General features: G+C 37.9%; 1 protein-coding gene across 4 annotated transcripts in view; it reads right to left on the bottom strand.

Moving 5' to 3' along the window:
• The window catches only part of pcdh10a (protocadherin 10a), a 75,064-nt gene that overhangs the window by 45,908 nt on the left and 11,899 nt on the right, over positions 1-17,257 (bottom strand). The window contains exon 4 of one of the 4 annotated variants that reach the window (XM_063046660.1): positions 11,281-11,517. The exons of the other annotated variants lie outside the window; for them this stretch is intronic. Coding sequence (XP_062902730.1) covers positions 11,423-11,517 — 95 coding nt within the window. The 3' untranslated portion in view covers positions 11,281-11,422. Of the gene's footprint in view, positions 1-11,280; positions 11,518-17,257 lie in introns of those variants that run through there. 4 annotated transcript variants of the gene reach the window in all.

Genomic DNA, 17,257 nt, shown 5'->3' with positions numbered 1-17,257 from the left:
CCAAATTATTTTCAAATATAAAACACAAAATAATTGATTGCATAAGTATTCACCCCCTTCAAGTCAATATTTAGTAGATGCAACTTCGGCAACAATTACAGCCTTGAGTGCATGAATAAGTCTCTATCAGCTTTGTACATCTGGAAACTGCAATTTTTCATCATTCTTCTTTACAAAACTGCTCAAGCTCTGTTGGATTGCATGGAGATCATGAGTAAACAAACCTTTTGAAGTCCAGCCACAAATTCTTAATTGGATTAAGGTCTGGACTGTGACTTGGCCACTCCAGGACATTAACTTTGTTTTTAAGCCATTCCTGTGTAGCTCTGGCTTTATGCTTGGGGTCATTGGCTTGCCTGAAAACAAATCTTCTCCCAAGTCGCTGCTCTCTTGCAGGCTGCATCAGGTTTTCCTCCAGGATTTCCCTGTATTTTGCTGCATCCATTTTAATCTCTACCTTCACAAACCTTTCAAGGCCTTTTGCACTGAAGTATCCCCAGAGCATGATTCAGCCACCACACTTCACGGTAGGGATGATGTGCTTTTGATGATGTGTGGTGTTTGGTTTATGCCAAACATAGCATTTAGTCTGATGGCCAAAAAGCTCAATTTTGGATTCATTAGACCATAGAACTTTCCTCCAGCTGATTTCAGAGTCTCCCACATGCCTTCTGGCAAATTCTAGCTGAGACTTCATTTGAGGTTTTTTCTCCCCCCCAACAGTGGTTTTCTTTTTACCACTCTCCTATAAAGCTGTGACTGGTGAAGCACCTGGGCAACAGTTTTTTTTAAATGTGTGCAGTCTCTCCCATCTCAGCCACTGAAGCTTTTAACTCCTCTAGAGCTGTCATAGTGATGGCCTCTCTCACTAGTCCCCTTCTTGCTTGGCCATTCAGATTTTGAGGATGACCTGCTCTTGGCAGATTTACAGCTGTGTCACATTCTTTCCATTTCTTGATGATTGACTTAAACTGTACTCTAAGGGATATTCAGTGACTTGGAAATTTTCTTGCATTCAACTCCTAACTTGTGCTTTTCAAATAATCTTTTCATGGAGTTGCTTGGCGTGATCTTTTGTCTTCATAATCCAGTTTTTTGCCAGGATACCAACTCCTCTGCAGCTGGACCTTCCAGATACAAGCGTATTTTTTTTACTAAAATCAATTAAAACACCTTGACTGCATGCAGTCAATTATGTGAATTCTAAAACCATTTGGCTGCACCAGTGATGATTTGGTGTGTCACATTAAAAGAGGGGTGAATGCTTATGCAATCAAATATTTTGTAATTAATCTAGATCACTTTGTAGAGATCTGTTTTCACTTTGACGTAAAAGAGTATTTTTCTTTTAATCAGTGTCAAAACAGCCAAATTAAATCCATTGTGATTCAATGTTGTAAAACAATAAAACATGAAAACTTCCAAGGGGGGTGAATACCTTTCATAGGCAGTGGAAAAGAAACTATACCATAAAGATTCCAAAGTCTCTTTGGATACAAAATTGCCCTCTTCCAATTTCAATTACACTTGTATATAACACCTAGCTTTAATATATTTCTTTTAAATTTGTATACTTATTTGCACTATGATGACTGATATTAATAGCAAAAAAAATTCCACTGTAAATGTGTAGACTAGCGTCACTTCAATAAAATATTCCAGAACTACTTTAATTGCAGAGCGCCAATATGATATTTTTTCTTAAGCAACATTTTAATTACATATTTAAAACACTGTTGCCATGGAGCTACATCAATTGTCAATCTTGTTTAGACTTAATGGAGCTGAAATTCAAATTCAGTGCAATTGCCTTGCAGACCTGTTGTCCATTATGCATCCTGTCAAATTTCCTTTTCTTTTGGCTTAGAATGTAATGACCAAACGATTCATTTTCTGCTAATTTTGGGTTTTGCCAAAGATGAATATCACTCCCTGTGGCCTCTAAACCTCCAGTATTGTTCACAGTACTATATCGATTCCTGTGCTGTGCACAGACGAATACGAATAGACCTGTGGTTAAGTTATAATTGTATATTTGTACACTAGTATGCATTGATTGCTTTATAATTCAGGTTGATTACTTATAACTACATTTACACACAAATTTCTTTTTATTCATTCACCAGCAAGTGAAAATCTGCAGATGCTGGAAATCCAAGTAACACACATAAAATGCTAGAGGAACTCAGCAGACTAGGCAGCATCTGTGGAAAAGAGTACAGTCAACATCTCTGCCCGAAACATCAACTGTTTACTCTTATTCACAGATGCTGCCTGGCCTGCTGAGTTCCTCCTGCATTTTATATGTGTTTCTTTTTATTCATTGTCCACTTCAAAGTTTCACACCTACAAGAATTAAAATGCAAGCCAAGTGTATTGCATTGAATTGCTTACTAAGAAAACTGAGTTTATCCAAATTGCTATCTTTGAATTTATTTAAGTGCACTAGGAATTTAGGAAGTAGTAACCCATTACAGTGATTTGTTGAGCTGGAATTTTGCATTGCTTTGAACTTGGAAAGCCTTTACTACAACATTGAAGGGGCTGCAAGATCATTTGAGCATAAATGCAATGTAAAGTGACTAGGTCAAAATTATTTTATGTTACGTGTCAAAGAAGACCAAAACCTAAGAGCAACCTGGTAGATATCAATATCATTATTTGCTTAAGGAAGAAAGTGATAATAAGTTCAAAGACACTGGCAAAATTCAGGTTGTTTATTCCAAGAGAAAATTAAATTCAATGATAGGGAAGAACCCTGTGGCAATTACTTTGAAGAACTGTGCAGTGATTTCTCTCTCCAAAACACTGAGCTTACTTGCTCATATTTTTAAACCAAGAATTTATTTTACAGGGTTGTTGGGGAATGGGACTGGCTAGATTGCTCTTAACACCTCTAAGAAACAAATAGCTTCCTTCTGTTGCATTCTATGATTAAGATTTGCATATTTATTTTCCTATTGAAAATACAAATTGTTCAGGTTATACTTAAGCTCTTTTTTTGATCACAGTTGGTGGCATCAAATCTAACTATTTGAATTAGGTAAATTACTCCACATATCCAACTATAAGGTCATAACTGTTGTGAATGCAAAATATTTTTATTACACCTTCAGGTAGTTTGAACTGTTTCTTATAATGAACAAATTCTATGATAATTTGGGTGGCCTTAGTAACATTCACATGTTATACATGTGAAAGCATGCATCGATGTTTCAAAGGTGTGAAGAAAAGATACATTTCAAAAGAACTTCGTGGTCAATTGGTAAAGAATGATTGCAGTGGTGCTGTGAAAACTGATATATCCCTGCCCTTATTGCTAATTAATTTATTCAAACTCATACAGGTCACTGCAGGTGGCCTTAACACCCTTGCATTGCAAAGAGTCAGAGTTTCTGTTTATAGTTACTATCCAGAAATGACTGCAGAAAAGTGGCTTTAAACTGTCTCTTTAACGATTAGCAAATACATTTACTTGAGTGATGCACGAAAAATGAATCTGCATTAAACTGATTAATTTTCCAGTGTATAGTAAAACATCATCATATTAGAGTATCCCCCACATCTTCTGCAATTTTATCCTTCTTACATGAATGGACTTCCAGTAAAATGGTGGAGTGCTTAGACAAGATGGCCTTTATGGGGTCAACCAAAAATATTAGTCTTTTTTAAACATCTTTTTTTATATAATCACAAGACACTGCTGAATATTAAGCACTTCAAGTACTGCAGGTTTACCCCATCAGTGAGTTGCTTGTAAGCAGAGGAGCTGGACTCTGTGTGGACCCTGTTGCTGCCTGCTATAGAAATGTGTTGGAGTTAGTGTGCAGTCTAACAGCGAATGATAGAAAGTCTTGGACATTTTTCTTGTGATCGCAAGACGCTGTTGGACATTGGTAATGTAGAATACTGCAAGTCTAGTTCACTGGTTTAATGGCAAGACGAGCAATGGGGTAGCTGCATGGCCTCAGTTATAGCATGGACTAGGCCTCATGCTGTGGTGTCACCTGTTGCAGCTGCCCAGCAGAGGTGATGCTGGGTTGGGAAGTTGCTCCAGTGGAAGACAAACTGGATTATGTTCCTCTGCGGGCTTGTTCTTGCTGACAACACCCATGGACTCAGAGTTTGGCTATATTATTTTTTCCTGTGTGACTGTATGTTTATGGCCATCTTATATTAGCTGTATGTGCCTTGTGCTGTGTATGTCTTTTTGGTACTGTGTTTATTACATTGGCCTCAGAGGTATGGTGTTTTGTTTGGTTGTATCCATGGGTATTCATGTATGATTGAATTACAATTAAACTTGGACTTGAACATGGAAATTTGCATACAACAGGAATTCTGCAGATGCTGGAAATTCAAGCAACACACATCAAAGTTGCTGGTGAATGCAGCAGGCCAGGCAGCATCTCTAGGAAGAGGTACAGTTGACGTTTCAGGCCGAGACCCTTCGTCAGCACTAACTGAAGGAAGAGTGAGTAAGAGATTTGAAAGTTGGAGGGGGAGGGGGAAGATCCAAAATGATAGGAGAAGACAGGAAGGGGAGGGATGGAGCCAAGAGCTGGACAGGTGATTTTCCAGTGGCCACATATTTTAATTCCACATCCCATTCCCATTCTGACATGTCTATCCACGGCCTCCTCTATTGTATAGATGAAGCCACACTCAGGTTGGAGGAACACCACCTTATATTCCGTCTGGGTAGCCTCCAACCTGATGGCATGAACATCGACTTCTCTAACTTCCGCTAATGCCCCACCTCCCCCTCGTACCCCATCTGTTATTTATTTTTATACACACATTCTTTCTCTTACTGTCCTTTTTCTCCCTCTGTCCCTCTGAATATACCCCTTGCCCATCCTCTGGGTCCCCCCCTCCCTCCTCGTCTTTCTTCCCAGACCTCCTGTCCCATGATCCTCTCGTATCCCTTTTGCCAATCACCTGTCCAGCTCTTGGCTCCATCCCTCCCCCTCCTGTCTTCTCCTATCATTTTGGCTCTCCCCCTCCAACTTACAAATCTCTTACTCACTCTTCCTTCAGTTAGTCCTGACGAAGGGTCTCGGCCTGAAAGGTTGACTGTACCTCTTCCTAGAGATGCTGCCTGGCCTGCTGCATTCACCAGCAACTTTGATGTGTTGATGGAAATTTGCATAGAGGTATTATTTGACAGCTACTGACAGTTCTCCAATAATTAGCTCAATAATTCAATCCCAGTCAAATTCAACCTTCCTTACCATAACATGGTGATAAGTTACTAAATAAGGAAGTCTCTTTACCTTACATAAGTACATACTCTCTACTGAAAAGAAACATGTATACAATTCAAAAATGAGGCTTATGTTTGCTTAAGTTACAAAGTCCATTAGTAAGGATGAGGTTTTGGGGTACTTAGAGGCACAGAATAAAATAGGCCAAAGTCAGCATAGTTTCCTTAAGAGGAAACCTTTCCTGACAAATCTACTGGAATTCTTTGAGTAAATATCAAGCAGGATAGGCAATGGAGAGTCAGTGAATATTGTTTGCTTGGATTTTCAGAAGGCCTTTGGGTAGGTGCCACTCAGACTGCCCAACAAGGTAAGAACCCATGGATAGGAGATTGGCTGACAGGCAGGAGGCAAAGAGTGAGAATAAAGAGGTATTTTTTCTGGTTGGCTGCCAATGACTAGTGGTATTCCACAGGGTTCAGTGTTGGGACAACTTCTCTTCACATTATATGTCAATGATTTGGAAAAAGGAATTGAAGGTCTTGTACCAAGTCTGCAGATGATAGAAAGATGGGTTGAAGAAGCAGGGAGTCTGCAGAAGGACTTGGGCAGATTGGGAAAATGGGCAAATTGGCAGATGGAATACAGTGTAGTGAAGTGTATGGTCATGTACTTAGAAGGAATACAATCAGAAACTATTTTCTAAATGGGGAGAAAATTCAAGAATCAGAGGTGCAAAGGGACTTGGAAATCCTTTTGCCGGATTCCCTAAAGATTAACTTGCAGGTTGAGTAGACGGTAAGGAAGGCAAATACAATATTAGCCTTCATTTCAAGAGAACTAGAATATAACAAGGATGTGATGCTGCGACTTTAAGACATTGGTCATATTGCACTTGGAATACTGTGAGCAATTTTGGGCCCCTTATCTAAGCAAAGTAGTGTTGGCATTGGAGAGGGTCCAAAGGAGGTTCACGAGAATGAATCTAGGAATGAAAGGGCTAACATATGAGGAGTGTTTGATGGCTCTGGGCCTGTTTTCACTTGAGTTTAACATGGGAGAAGGGGATCTCATTGAAATCTGTCAAATATTGAAAGGCCTAGATAGAGTGGATGTGGATGTGGAGAGGATGTTTCCTACAATGGTTGGGTATAGGACCGGGGGCGTTGCCTCAGAATATAGGGATGTCTGTTTAGATCAAAGATGAGGAGGGATTTCTTTAGCCAGAGGGTGGCAAGTCTGTGAAATTTATCTCCACAAATGGCTTTGGAGGCCAGGTCATTAAGTATATTTAAAACAGAGGCTGATAGTTTCTTGATTAGTCCAGGTATCAAGGGTTATGGGGAGAAGGCAGGAGAATGGGGTTGAGGGGAATAATAATCAATCATGATGGAATGGCAGATAAGACTCAATAGGCCAAATGACCCAATTCTGCTCCTATGTGTTATTGTCTTATGTGTAGATACTTCACTGGAAATCTTGGCTGACTTTTCAATGTTTGCAGGAGCATGCTATACAAAAAAAATGGCTGACATGTATTACATGTCACTACTATTCAAAAGTACAATAAAGCAATTTAGAATATCATAATTTTAAAATAAGTGGTATTATTTAAACAGAAGTATTTTCTTCAGGCCAGAAGCACTATTACAAACACACAATCTGAGAACAGCTAATTCATGCCACTCAAATGGGATCTTCTGTACGACTTGGGTTTTGATGTGCTCCTCCTGAGGCTGTACACAACACATTAAAATAGGATGCATGAAGTCTTCAACATATGTGGGCATAGAAGCATGCTGCAGAAACCAAACTCATGCCATGGTCCAGACCACCTTGCTTACATAGACAACCATTAAACTTGGAATAAATTAGGTTTCTACAAATAAATTCTGTATCCCATGATGCATAACTTTTACGATCCATCATGAGGGTTGCAAAATAATGGCTAACAAGTGCCTCTCCAATTATTCATTCGGTCTTCTACTTCAGACTCAAATTTTCTGCAAGTTAGTGACCCTAGTTTCCTTAAATATATTTCTCAGAACACAGCACAGTAAGCTTTAAAAATACAAAGTAACTTTATTAGCTTAACAGCTTTTAACTTGACAACAAAAACATAGAAACAGTGCAAGATTGGTCTCAATTATTGGTGTGGATTTCCACTAAACACACAATATAAAGAACAACCAGTAGTAAAGGGAAGAAGTATATGTACGGGTACATGAAAGGTTATGCACTTAGTTTTATTTAAATCAATTTTTTTCCTTATTCCATCAAATATTTATTTCTTCTTCTTTCCCACTACATTCATCAGGTCCATGCAATGTGTTGTAAGCCCAACGGACTATAAACTCTGATTGAATACTTGATCCTGTCACAGGGAGGCAAACAATAGTAACCAGTAATACAGATTCTGATATTAGCACCTTGCATGTCGTTGTGGCGCAATTGCAATTTTACCAAGTTAGTATTTAATTTCTTAATCACTGCTTTCAATAGCATAGATTACTTCTCTTGACGTTACATACACATTCTGCAGTTCAATGAAAATATGAAGACGTGCTCTTATAACATTATCAGGCAGCAAGTGTTGATCCTTTGAAAGTGGGTAAACCAGGCAATGCAAAGCAGAATATAATTGATCTTGCTGAATATGTTAATGAGCATTTAATGCAGTATGTGGCATTTCTTTGTTGCTAAGGACCGTGTGAAGGATAAAATGAAGAGTGTTGATTTGGTTGTAAACAAACCAGCTACATTCACATTATTGGCAGCGTGCGGATATGGCCTATAGTGAAATTACTGCCTTCAGCCTTCTCACTGAAATGTCATCCGTCCAAGCTTCAAAGAAAAGTCGTTGACAAAGTATTTCAGTGGAAGAAAGGAAAGACATTTTAAAAATATGGCCTTTGCACACTTAAATCTCAAGCCACTGAGATCACATCACAGACTTTTACACTAAAGTATGCATACCTGCAATTACCTTTTACCTTAGTCCTCACATGTAATCCTACAGTTACTTCCTCCTTTGATGCCTTGGTCTATATAGTAACTTGTACTCAAGCTATTTAACTCTACATTTACCATTTCCTTTGGTTATATTACAGTGATAACATTTAATTCTATTTAATATAGCCTTTAGGTACTTTAGAATGAAAGTACTTTCACTGTAAGCACAAAAAATCATGAACACTTGCACTTTCTCGAAGCAATCTAGACATGTTTGATAATTGGACCAGGGTGGAGAGACATCATTTCGCTCCTAGTTTTCAATTGTACATTTGAAAAAAATATATATATATTCAGTTAAAACTGACCTAATTCCTGTCACTCTTAAATTAGACCCACAAGCTCCTCCACCGAGAAGGGTTGAAACTACAAAAATTCTTTCAAAAATAAGGCTTTGCAGATTTCTCAAAAAACTGAGTGGTGATTCCACAGAAATTTACTAGTAATATGGGGTTTTATAAAGTCAAATTAGAAAGAAAGTTTCTGGCTGCCAGCAAGAACAGAACAATTAGGGGCCAATTTATATACCCAATACAGAATGCAGACAAATTTTTTTTTGTTTTTTTACTCGGGTATTGAGTAAAACATAGGCATCACCATTGGAAGGAGTAACAAAGAAGATATAATAAATATATTTAAGGAAATAAAAGTAAACAGTTGAGGATGAAGGAACAGAAATAAATCTTGATGGGTGAGTCATAAAATGAGAGGGTTTGGGTGGACCTAAACACATTCATAGACCTATTAGCTCAAATGACCAGTTTGTGTTATATTTAACTTCTAATCCTTAGTAATTTTACATATTATGTCCCAAGAACCATTGTCAATATAAATAGTGTATACAGAAACTTAAAAAGAATTCTGCATGGACATAAAGTCTTTAACACAATATATTTTTAACCCAAATTTTTACTATTTATATTGTGAATCCTCAGCTGAACAACTTTTTCTCTTTTATCAAAGAGTTAGTCCAAAAAAAAGTGAGATTGTGGGTGGAGGGTGGTGGTTGTGGGGGCGACATCTGCTTGGCTCTGGCATGGAACATTCTCTCAAGTTGCAGTGCCCCTTATCAAAAATGGCTTGACCCAACTATTACAACATACACTCCTTTCTTACGCAGTGGTGTAAAATGCAAAAACTCACCATATAACAAGTAGCAACAAATAAAAGGATCACCTTACCCTTACTATTCATGAAAATATCAATAATAGCTCATAACTGTTCCAGAGAAGGCTTTAATTAAATATAATGGTAATATATGCTGTGACTTTAGTTTTAATTGCTTCAAATTCATGGACATAAGAAAGCAACATTTTATAAGTCTATACATACTAAGCAATACACTCTTTCAGGGGTTTGAGAGGGAATCTGACATTGATTTTCAGTACATTCATTGTTTGACAGTAACTGATACTCAGTATCTATAGCACCCTTCAAAATCATTTTATAGAACTGTAATTCCTAAAGGAACTAATGGCATATACTGTAAATACAGAATTTAACACTGCAGCAAAATACCATACTAAATAATAATACCATTCTAAAAAGTGTTATTTCATTAAGATGTTTGAACACAAATTAGAAATGTACCAACACTAAGACTAATGCTAATTATTAAGTGATTTTTTTTCTTGATTTTTTTATATATACGTTTTTTCTCCCAAAATCATGGGGAGATTGAAGTGATAGACCTTTTAAAATCTTTAAACAACTCACTCAAAAACTTCTAAAATGATGAAATTTCTTCATGTGATGAAATGACCTAATACCATAGTACTATGTTAACTACCCCGCCCCCAAATTCCCCCTGCCCCATGCCCCCTTACAGTTTGTTATTGAAACGTAGAACTGGGTGAAGCAATGTTTAAATGGACCATAAGATATAGGCACTTCACCCCAGACACCTGGGTTCAATCCAACCCAGAAAAAGAGAGAAAAGCTACTCGGGCAACAAGGACCCAGCGTAATTATTGTAGGCAACTTCTAACAATCCTAATTGAATAGCAACCTATAAAAGAAAGCCGCACTGATTTGTCAGTCATATTCAGAGAAATGTGGAGAATACAAAAGCAGTGCATTGGTAAGAGTTGATTGCTTTTCAAAGTTAATGGTAATGTACACCATAAAGACCATTAGAGGTATTCAGTTTGCTTCTAATTATGGTGAAATTGATCTGGGATAACACATTAGAGGGCCCAAAATTAAACTGTTCCATTCCCAAGTACAAGCTTTGCTTATTTCGAAGATAAAAGTCATTCAGATAGGTTAATGTCCTCCTTCCTATGTTGGTAATGCTGCTTTCCTAGCAAAGAAAATACCAGCCTTGACTCTTGGTAAGTGCAAAGTGCTTAATGAGGTGATCACAACCAGATCAACAAAGCAAACATTCCAACTGGCATTAGCAAAGCTTCAATAGTTAACTGAATCAGATAGCATTCCTCCATTCACTGCTATCCTGTAACAGTCGTAAGATCTGCTTTTGAGACTTTGGGAGAGGGCATGATCAGGCTTTGCTCTGCTATTCTCCCACGGAGAAACAGTCTCCAGGTATTCACAGTCAAGATTCACATATAGTACAGCCAATGTGCTGAGATACCACAAGTAGCCAGAGCCGCTTCAGCATCTGCAAATTGTTCAATTCATCGGCAGCAGTGAGAGATTAGGAAGAAGACAAGCATAGTAGTAAAAAGGGTGAAGAAATATTCAGTTGTTGGCCAATGATACCACTGCCTCACTGATAATACTGTGTTTACAAACTGAATTGTCAGTCACCAATGTTTTACTTTATATGATAACAACGTGATTGTCATATGAGAGTTTCTTCCACATCTCATATTGAAGTTAATCACTCCATTTATAATTTTCTTTCCTTTGGCAGATAAAAATAATCTTAAAAAGGACTCCACTGTGAAATGTAAAAAACCTTTCAGCTTAAATAGGCTGGTGCTGTCCTTTATGGATACCAAGGGCATTCAAGGCAGCTCCAGCAGCTTCATGCTTCATTCCCAACCTGGGATTCACAGGACTGCCTGTTACCAGTTGCCTCAATTGGTTGAGCTTCCTCAGTTCTTGACCAGACCCCTAGAGGAAGAGCAATGTGGAAGTAAGGGACTCCATTCTCTAGGTGGGTGTGTGGAGGGAGGGGAAAGAGGGAGAAGTGTCATTGTCCAACGCACCCTGCTCAAATCGCATGTCCTGCCAGCTGCTCACAGAGCTGCATTGACGGCAGTCGTGGAGAAGTCTGCATCCTGGACCGTCCTGCTCTCCCCCATCTGGAGGAGGATGCATCTTGGTGAACGGCCTACAATGGGAGAAAGACAGGAAAAAAGATGGAAAGAACATTTTAAATAACTGGGGGCACCTCATTATTGGGATTACTCTATATGTTAAAATCACAGTGGAATTCACTAATCAATGCCCATTAAAGTTTAATCTTCATAGGCACAACCACAGAAGACTGGCGTTTTCACTGGTAGTTTAATCTTGAAGAACGTTCACCTTTCAGACATTTAGAGAAAACAAGGTAGAAAATATCAAACAATGATTGTTGCTGTGGCTACTCAAGGGTATTTTAATTTGTTTCTATTTAGATTTAAAAGATGGGTGCTGTCTGCATAGTTGATAGACTTCACAGGAGTGACTGGTGTGTCTGACAGTGCAAGGAAATTTCAATGATACACATGCAGTTGCAATGACAGAACATTCTAATAGGCTGATGCTATTCCATTGCAATTAATTCACTGTGTGAAATTTACTCCAAAGGCAGCAGAAGATATTTTTGTGCACTTTCCAAGTACTAGGATCATGCTTTGTTCACAACCAATGATAGACAGTCCATTTACAAAGTGACAGCAGATAAGGATAGAAATAAAATGTCCATCTATGCAGGTGTCCTGCCATTTTGAATACCTTACAGCAGATGAACTAAAACAGGATTCCAGCAGTTTTGGGTTAAGAAATGGAGTTTGATAAAAGTTACCAAACCACATCTGATTATGAAACACTTCAACCATTTGTGACAAATGCCAAAACAGAAGCAATACTTTAACACACAAAAATATCTTGTTAAAAGTAATCTGATGGCCTCCATCATCAGCAATCATCGTTGAGAATTATTTCAAAGGATGAACAAAAGTTTTGAATCTAAATCAGTTTACTCTTTATTGAGTAAAGAAATTTTCAAATAAAATCTAATGCCTACAGAAAGGTGTGCCTTCAAACAAAGGTGATCACACCTTAGGTGATCATAACATTGCTCCATTTTTTCTGTCAAATTATTAGTTAGTAAGTGTAGAAAATGAACGATGTATGTATTATAATTTCATAGTAGCTAAAATGATCCTGTCACTGAACCACCAGTGTGCATGCAACTGAAGTGCCTAGAGCCATGTAATTAAGCCTAGCTCTCTATTTACAACCTGCCTCTCCTCTCCTCTGGGACTTCTACTGAAGAGATTTATCAAGCACAATAAAAAATAAACTCCATGCCTACAGAAGCAGGTGAAGCACTTACTCCTCTTACAAGCATGTTTCAGATATCACAGACACGTCACCAAAAACAAGGGCAATGGCATTAGGAAAAAGCCTGGATAGAGAAATGAAACCTTGAAAACTGAGCCTCACCACCATATGGCTTACGGGTGTAAAGTGAAAAGATGACAGCAGGCAGCTCTGTGGAGATCGAGGAGTTCTGTGACTGGAAAGCCCCTTTTCAATGATAAAATTTACACTGTGTGACTTATAAGTTGTTTTTAATATGGAGGTTGAAAGGTCAGCTATTTGTGGCACAGAAGGGAAATTAGCAGAGAAAATAACTACAGTATATGCTGGAAGGAAAGGGCAAAAAGAGATACTATATAGCTTGTAAAGTACAAAATTTCATGGAATATAGTCATGTTTTACACAGTATTTAATCACAAAGCAGATTTTCTAAGAGATCTACAAGTGAAATGATTGGATTGGTGTACACTCAGGAAAAATTTCCAAGAATTAAAAATTCTGGAAGTCATGAATAATAGTTCATCGGTAGTGCCTACAATTATACAGGGACAAACACAAAGCAAAGTTGACAAAACTGGAGGAATTTTAATTTTGTTTTGAGATATCATAACATCACATTGTGCTGATAGTCCTGTTACAAACTGGCAGTGCATACATACAGAGTAAAATTATTCTCTTTAATAGTTTTTTTTATTTCGAATTGTAGACATACTTCAACACAAGTCTATGCTGCTGCTTGCTTGTAAGGTAAGGAAACTGCTAAATTTGTGGTACATATGAACACAATTCCAATCTGAAAGCTGGTAAAGTATTAAGAAAGCAGTAGGTTCCACCTTGGAAAATGTTTTAATGTTTATTCTCTGATAGTGTTAGATATCCAATGAATGCAGCTCCAAATAATAATGAATACATGGTTCACGTCACAGTTCACTCCACAATCTCATCTGAACACAAGACATTCAATACTCAAAATCAAACTACAGCTTTAAGAACATGGAACCTCACCAATACATGTAGCTCTTTTATCTGTGCAACATTGTCCATAAATGTATTGGGATTATTGCATAAACTTATTCACATTTCTACCATTTGGTCACCTAGACTAATATGATTTTGCATTTCTAGTATGCTCAAAAGTCCGCAAACACTACCGATATTTAAAACACAATTAAAAAGCATTGTTTAGATGTGGTTAACACAACAATCAAAGCAAATTCAAAGAAAATCCAGAATCACTTCATTCCGTCAGCGTGATTGGCCAAATTACAGCACTTATTTGGCTACATAGAATGGACCGGTGTGATTTTATCACTTGAGCAATAGTAAATCAGATTGTACTGTAACACAATTTGTCTCAGTAAGCAGACAGAATTCTACAGTGCCACAAACACAGCATGCCTGTATTCAAAAGTGTATTTGCTCAGAGAGTCTACTATATAAAGTGGATTTGGTTAATTGGTATACATCAAAACCAATTAGCCAAAGTGTCGTTGAAATTGTTAAATAGGTACAAAAATACAAATTACTGTTTAACTGAGTAACAAGTTATATACTTAAATGAAAAACAGAACAAGTTAGAAGACCATCAATACTACTACAATACTATAAAACTGTATTCTTTTCTACTAGTTATCAATAGAGGGATTAATTCAATGTACACCTGCACTGTGCTTTTGATTGACTGTAAATGAACACAATTAGCACAGACACCTCGTGTGGATAATTGACTCCCTGCATACAATCCTCTTGATGACTGCATCCTGAAAATCTCCATTTTAACCCATTCAAGATAATTGTTGATAACTTCAAATTCCTCATAGTTCCTATCTTGTTTAAGTAGTGAAACCATTTCACTTTCACTCCCAGCCATTTCTAGCACCTCAAAGCCTGAATGCTTGAAATCAGTGAGCAAAACAGTTCTGCATGGTCTCACTTATTACTTCTCACCAACTATCAGTGACAAATATCACTGCTTTTTGAATATAAACACATGCAACGGACACTATTTACAAAATATTTGTTCCAAATTCAATGTAGTGTTTAACAGCCACGCAAGTGCATGCACACATTTGACGCTAGTTAGAACCTGTTCAGTAACAGGCTTCTGTGCCAATTGTAACATAGTGTCCTAAATAAATGAAGGAAATCCCTGTTACTTTCTTGAACAAGAGAAAATCTGCAGATAAAAAGGTGCTGGTGAACGCAGCAGGCCAGGCAGCATCTCTAGGAAGAGGTACAGTCGATGTTTCGGGCCGAGACCTTTCATCAGGACTAACTGAAAGAAGAGCTAGTAAGAGATTTGAAAGTGGGAGGGGGAGGGGGAGATCCAAAATGATAGGAGAAGACAGGAGGGGGAGGGATGGAGCCAAGAGCTAGACAGTTGATTTCCCAGTGGCCACACATTTTAATTCCAAATTCCATTCCCATTTTGATATGTCTATCCACAGCCTCCTCTACTGTAAAGATGAACAACACCTCAGGTTGGAGGAACAACACCTTATATTCTGTCTGGGTAGCCTCCAACCTGATGGCATGAACACTGACTTCTCTAACTTCCGCTAATACCCCACCTCCCCTTCGTACCACATCCGTTATTTATTTATTATTATATAAATGTATTCTTTTTCTCTCTCTCCTTTTTCTCCCTCTGTCCCTCTCACTATACTCCTTGCCTATCCTCTGGGCTTCACCCCTCCCCCTTTCTTTCTCTCCCCTCCCGTCCTATGATCCTCTCATAACCCTTTTGCCAATGAAGTGTCCACCTCTTGGCTCCATCCCCCCCCCACCCCCCCACTCCTGTCTTCTCCTATCATTTTGGATCTCCCCCTCCCCCTCTCAAATCTCTTACTAGCTCTTCTTTCAGTTAGTCCTGACGAAGGGTCTCGGCCCGAAACCTCGACTGTACCTCTTCCTAGAGATGCTGCCTGGCCTGCTGCGTTCACCAGCAACTTTTATGTGTGTTGCTTGAAATTCCAGCGTCTGCAGATTTCCTTGTGTTTGCAGTTTTAAAATCTGCAGATGCTGGAAATCCAAGCAACACACACAAAATGCTGGAGGAATTCAGCAGGTCAGGCAGCATCTATGGAAGATTACAGTTGATGTTTCGTGCTGAGAACCTTCAGCAGGAATGGAGAAAAAAAGATAAGGAGTGGATTTGAAAGGAGGGCGTAAGGGAGGGAGAAACAAGGTGATAGGTTGATTCAACTTCTTTTACTTCTCCCCTTCTGGTTTCACCTATCACCTTGTTTCTCCCACCCCTCCCCCACCTTTCAAATCTACCCTTTTTCTCTCCCCAGTCCTGCTGAAGGGTCTTGACCCGAAACGTCAACTGTATTCTTTTCTATAGATGCTGCCTGGCCTGCCGAGTTCCTCCAGCATTTTGTGTATGTTCCCTGTTATTTTCTCAATTAGTTTTCCTCCTTTAGGAGTTGGCCCAAATAAGTGACTGTCTTGATAAACTGATGACCCAATTAACCAGAATCCCCTGTAGGAAAAAAGTTAAAGAAATAAGTTGGGAGAAAAAGAAATAGAATAAACAGAGAATCAAAGTGAAGAAATCTTAATAAAAGAAAAAGCAAGGTTGGCTCTGCTATTTGTTTTCTTTGTTACTGAGCTCCCCCGGCTATTAATATCAGTGGAGACCTTTTTGTATTTAAGGATGTGCACTGAAACAAAAAACTAAGGGACGGTTGCGTTAATGAATAAAACAAATTTGCAACCCAGGAACGTAAAAAGAACGTTTTAAAATCAATAAATGAAACCTTTAAATTGAAATTATGAACAGTGTTCAAATTATAAAATATTGCATTCTTAATGGAGAATTATGGTTAGCAACTCTTTCAAACCTTGGTCCTTTATAATACATGTTCATTAGAGATAATTATTTTTGCAGAATCCAGTCCAGAAGCCCAGAATATATGATATGTCAAATAAGGCACAGACTAGAATTTCATGCAATAATATCCTTAAACTGATTTATTGTTGAATATTTTCATAAGATCCATTTCCTGAAAATTACCATTACATCTTCAAACTACAATTCAGTTATTATGTGCTACTTATACCTGCCACCATATTAAAATCGATGTTTGAGAGCAAAATGGTACAACTATCTCGTAAGGCTGGAACTGCATTCTGTGACGGATGATCCCCACAGAATTAAGCCATTATGTCTTTAATAAAGACTTAAAAATAAACTCTTAAATTCACTCAACATAGTGTGTTTGAGATGCAAATAGGGACTGGAGAGTTTATGGAAAAATAAATCACAATTCATTAGAGTATTTATTAGAGGCTTACTGGCCCTTTGGATCCATGACAAATATCTGACATCATTGGATGTTTTTGTTTTCACTTAAGGTACTCTGTACATCGTAAAATAATATACTTAAACACATATATACATCTACATTTTAAGAGAAACTCAAATTTAACTGCTTGCCTAACACAAAATAACAGGCAAGAGATTATAATCAGTATCTATTATAATTATTGCCAGAAGAACATACTTAAAGCATTAATCCTGAAAAACCGTGTTTCTC

This window comes from Mobula hypostoma, chromosome 4 (genome assembly GCF_963921235.1).
Source record: "Mobula hypostoma chromosome 4, sMobHyp1.1, whole genome shotgun sequence".
NCBI lineage: Eukaryota > Metazoa > Chordata > Chondrichthyes > Myliobatiformes > Myliobatidae > Mobula > Mobula hypostoma.
The sequence above is the reverse complement of the archived record's forward strand: the minus strand, read 5'-3'. Positions and strand labels throughout refer to the sequence as shown.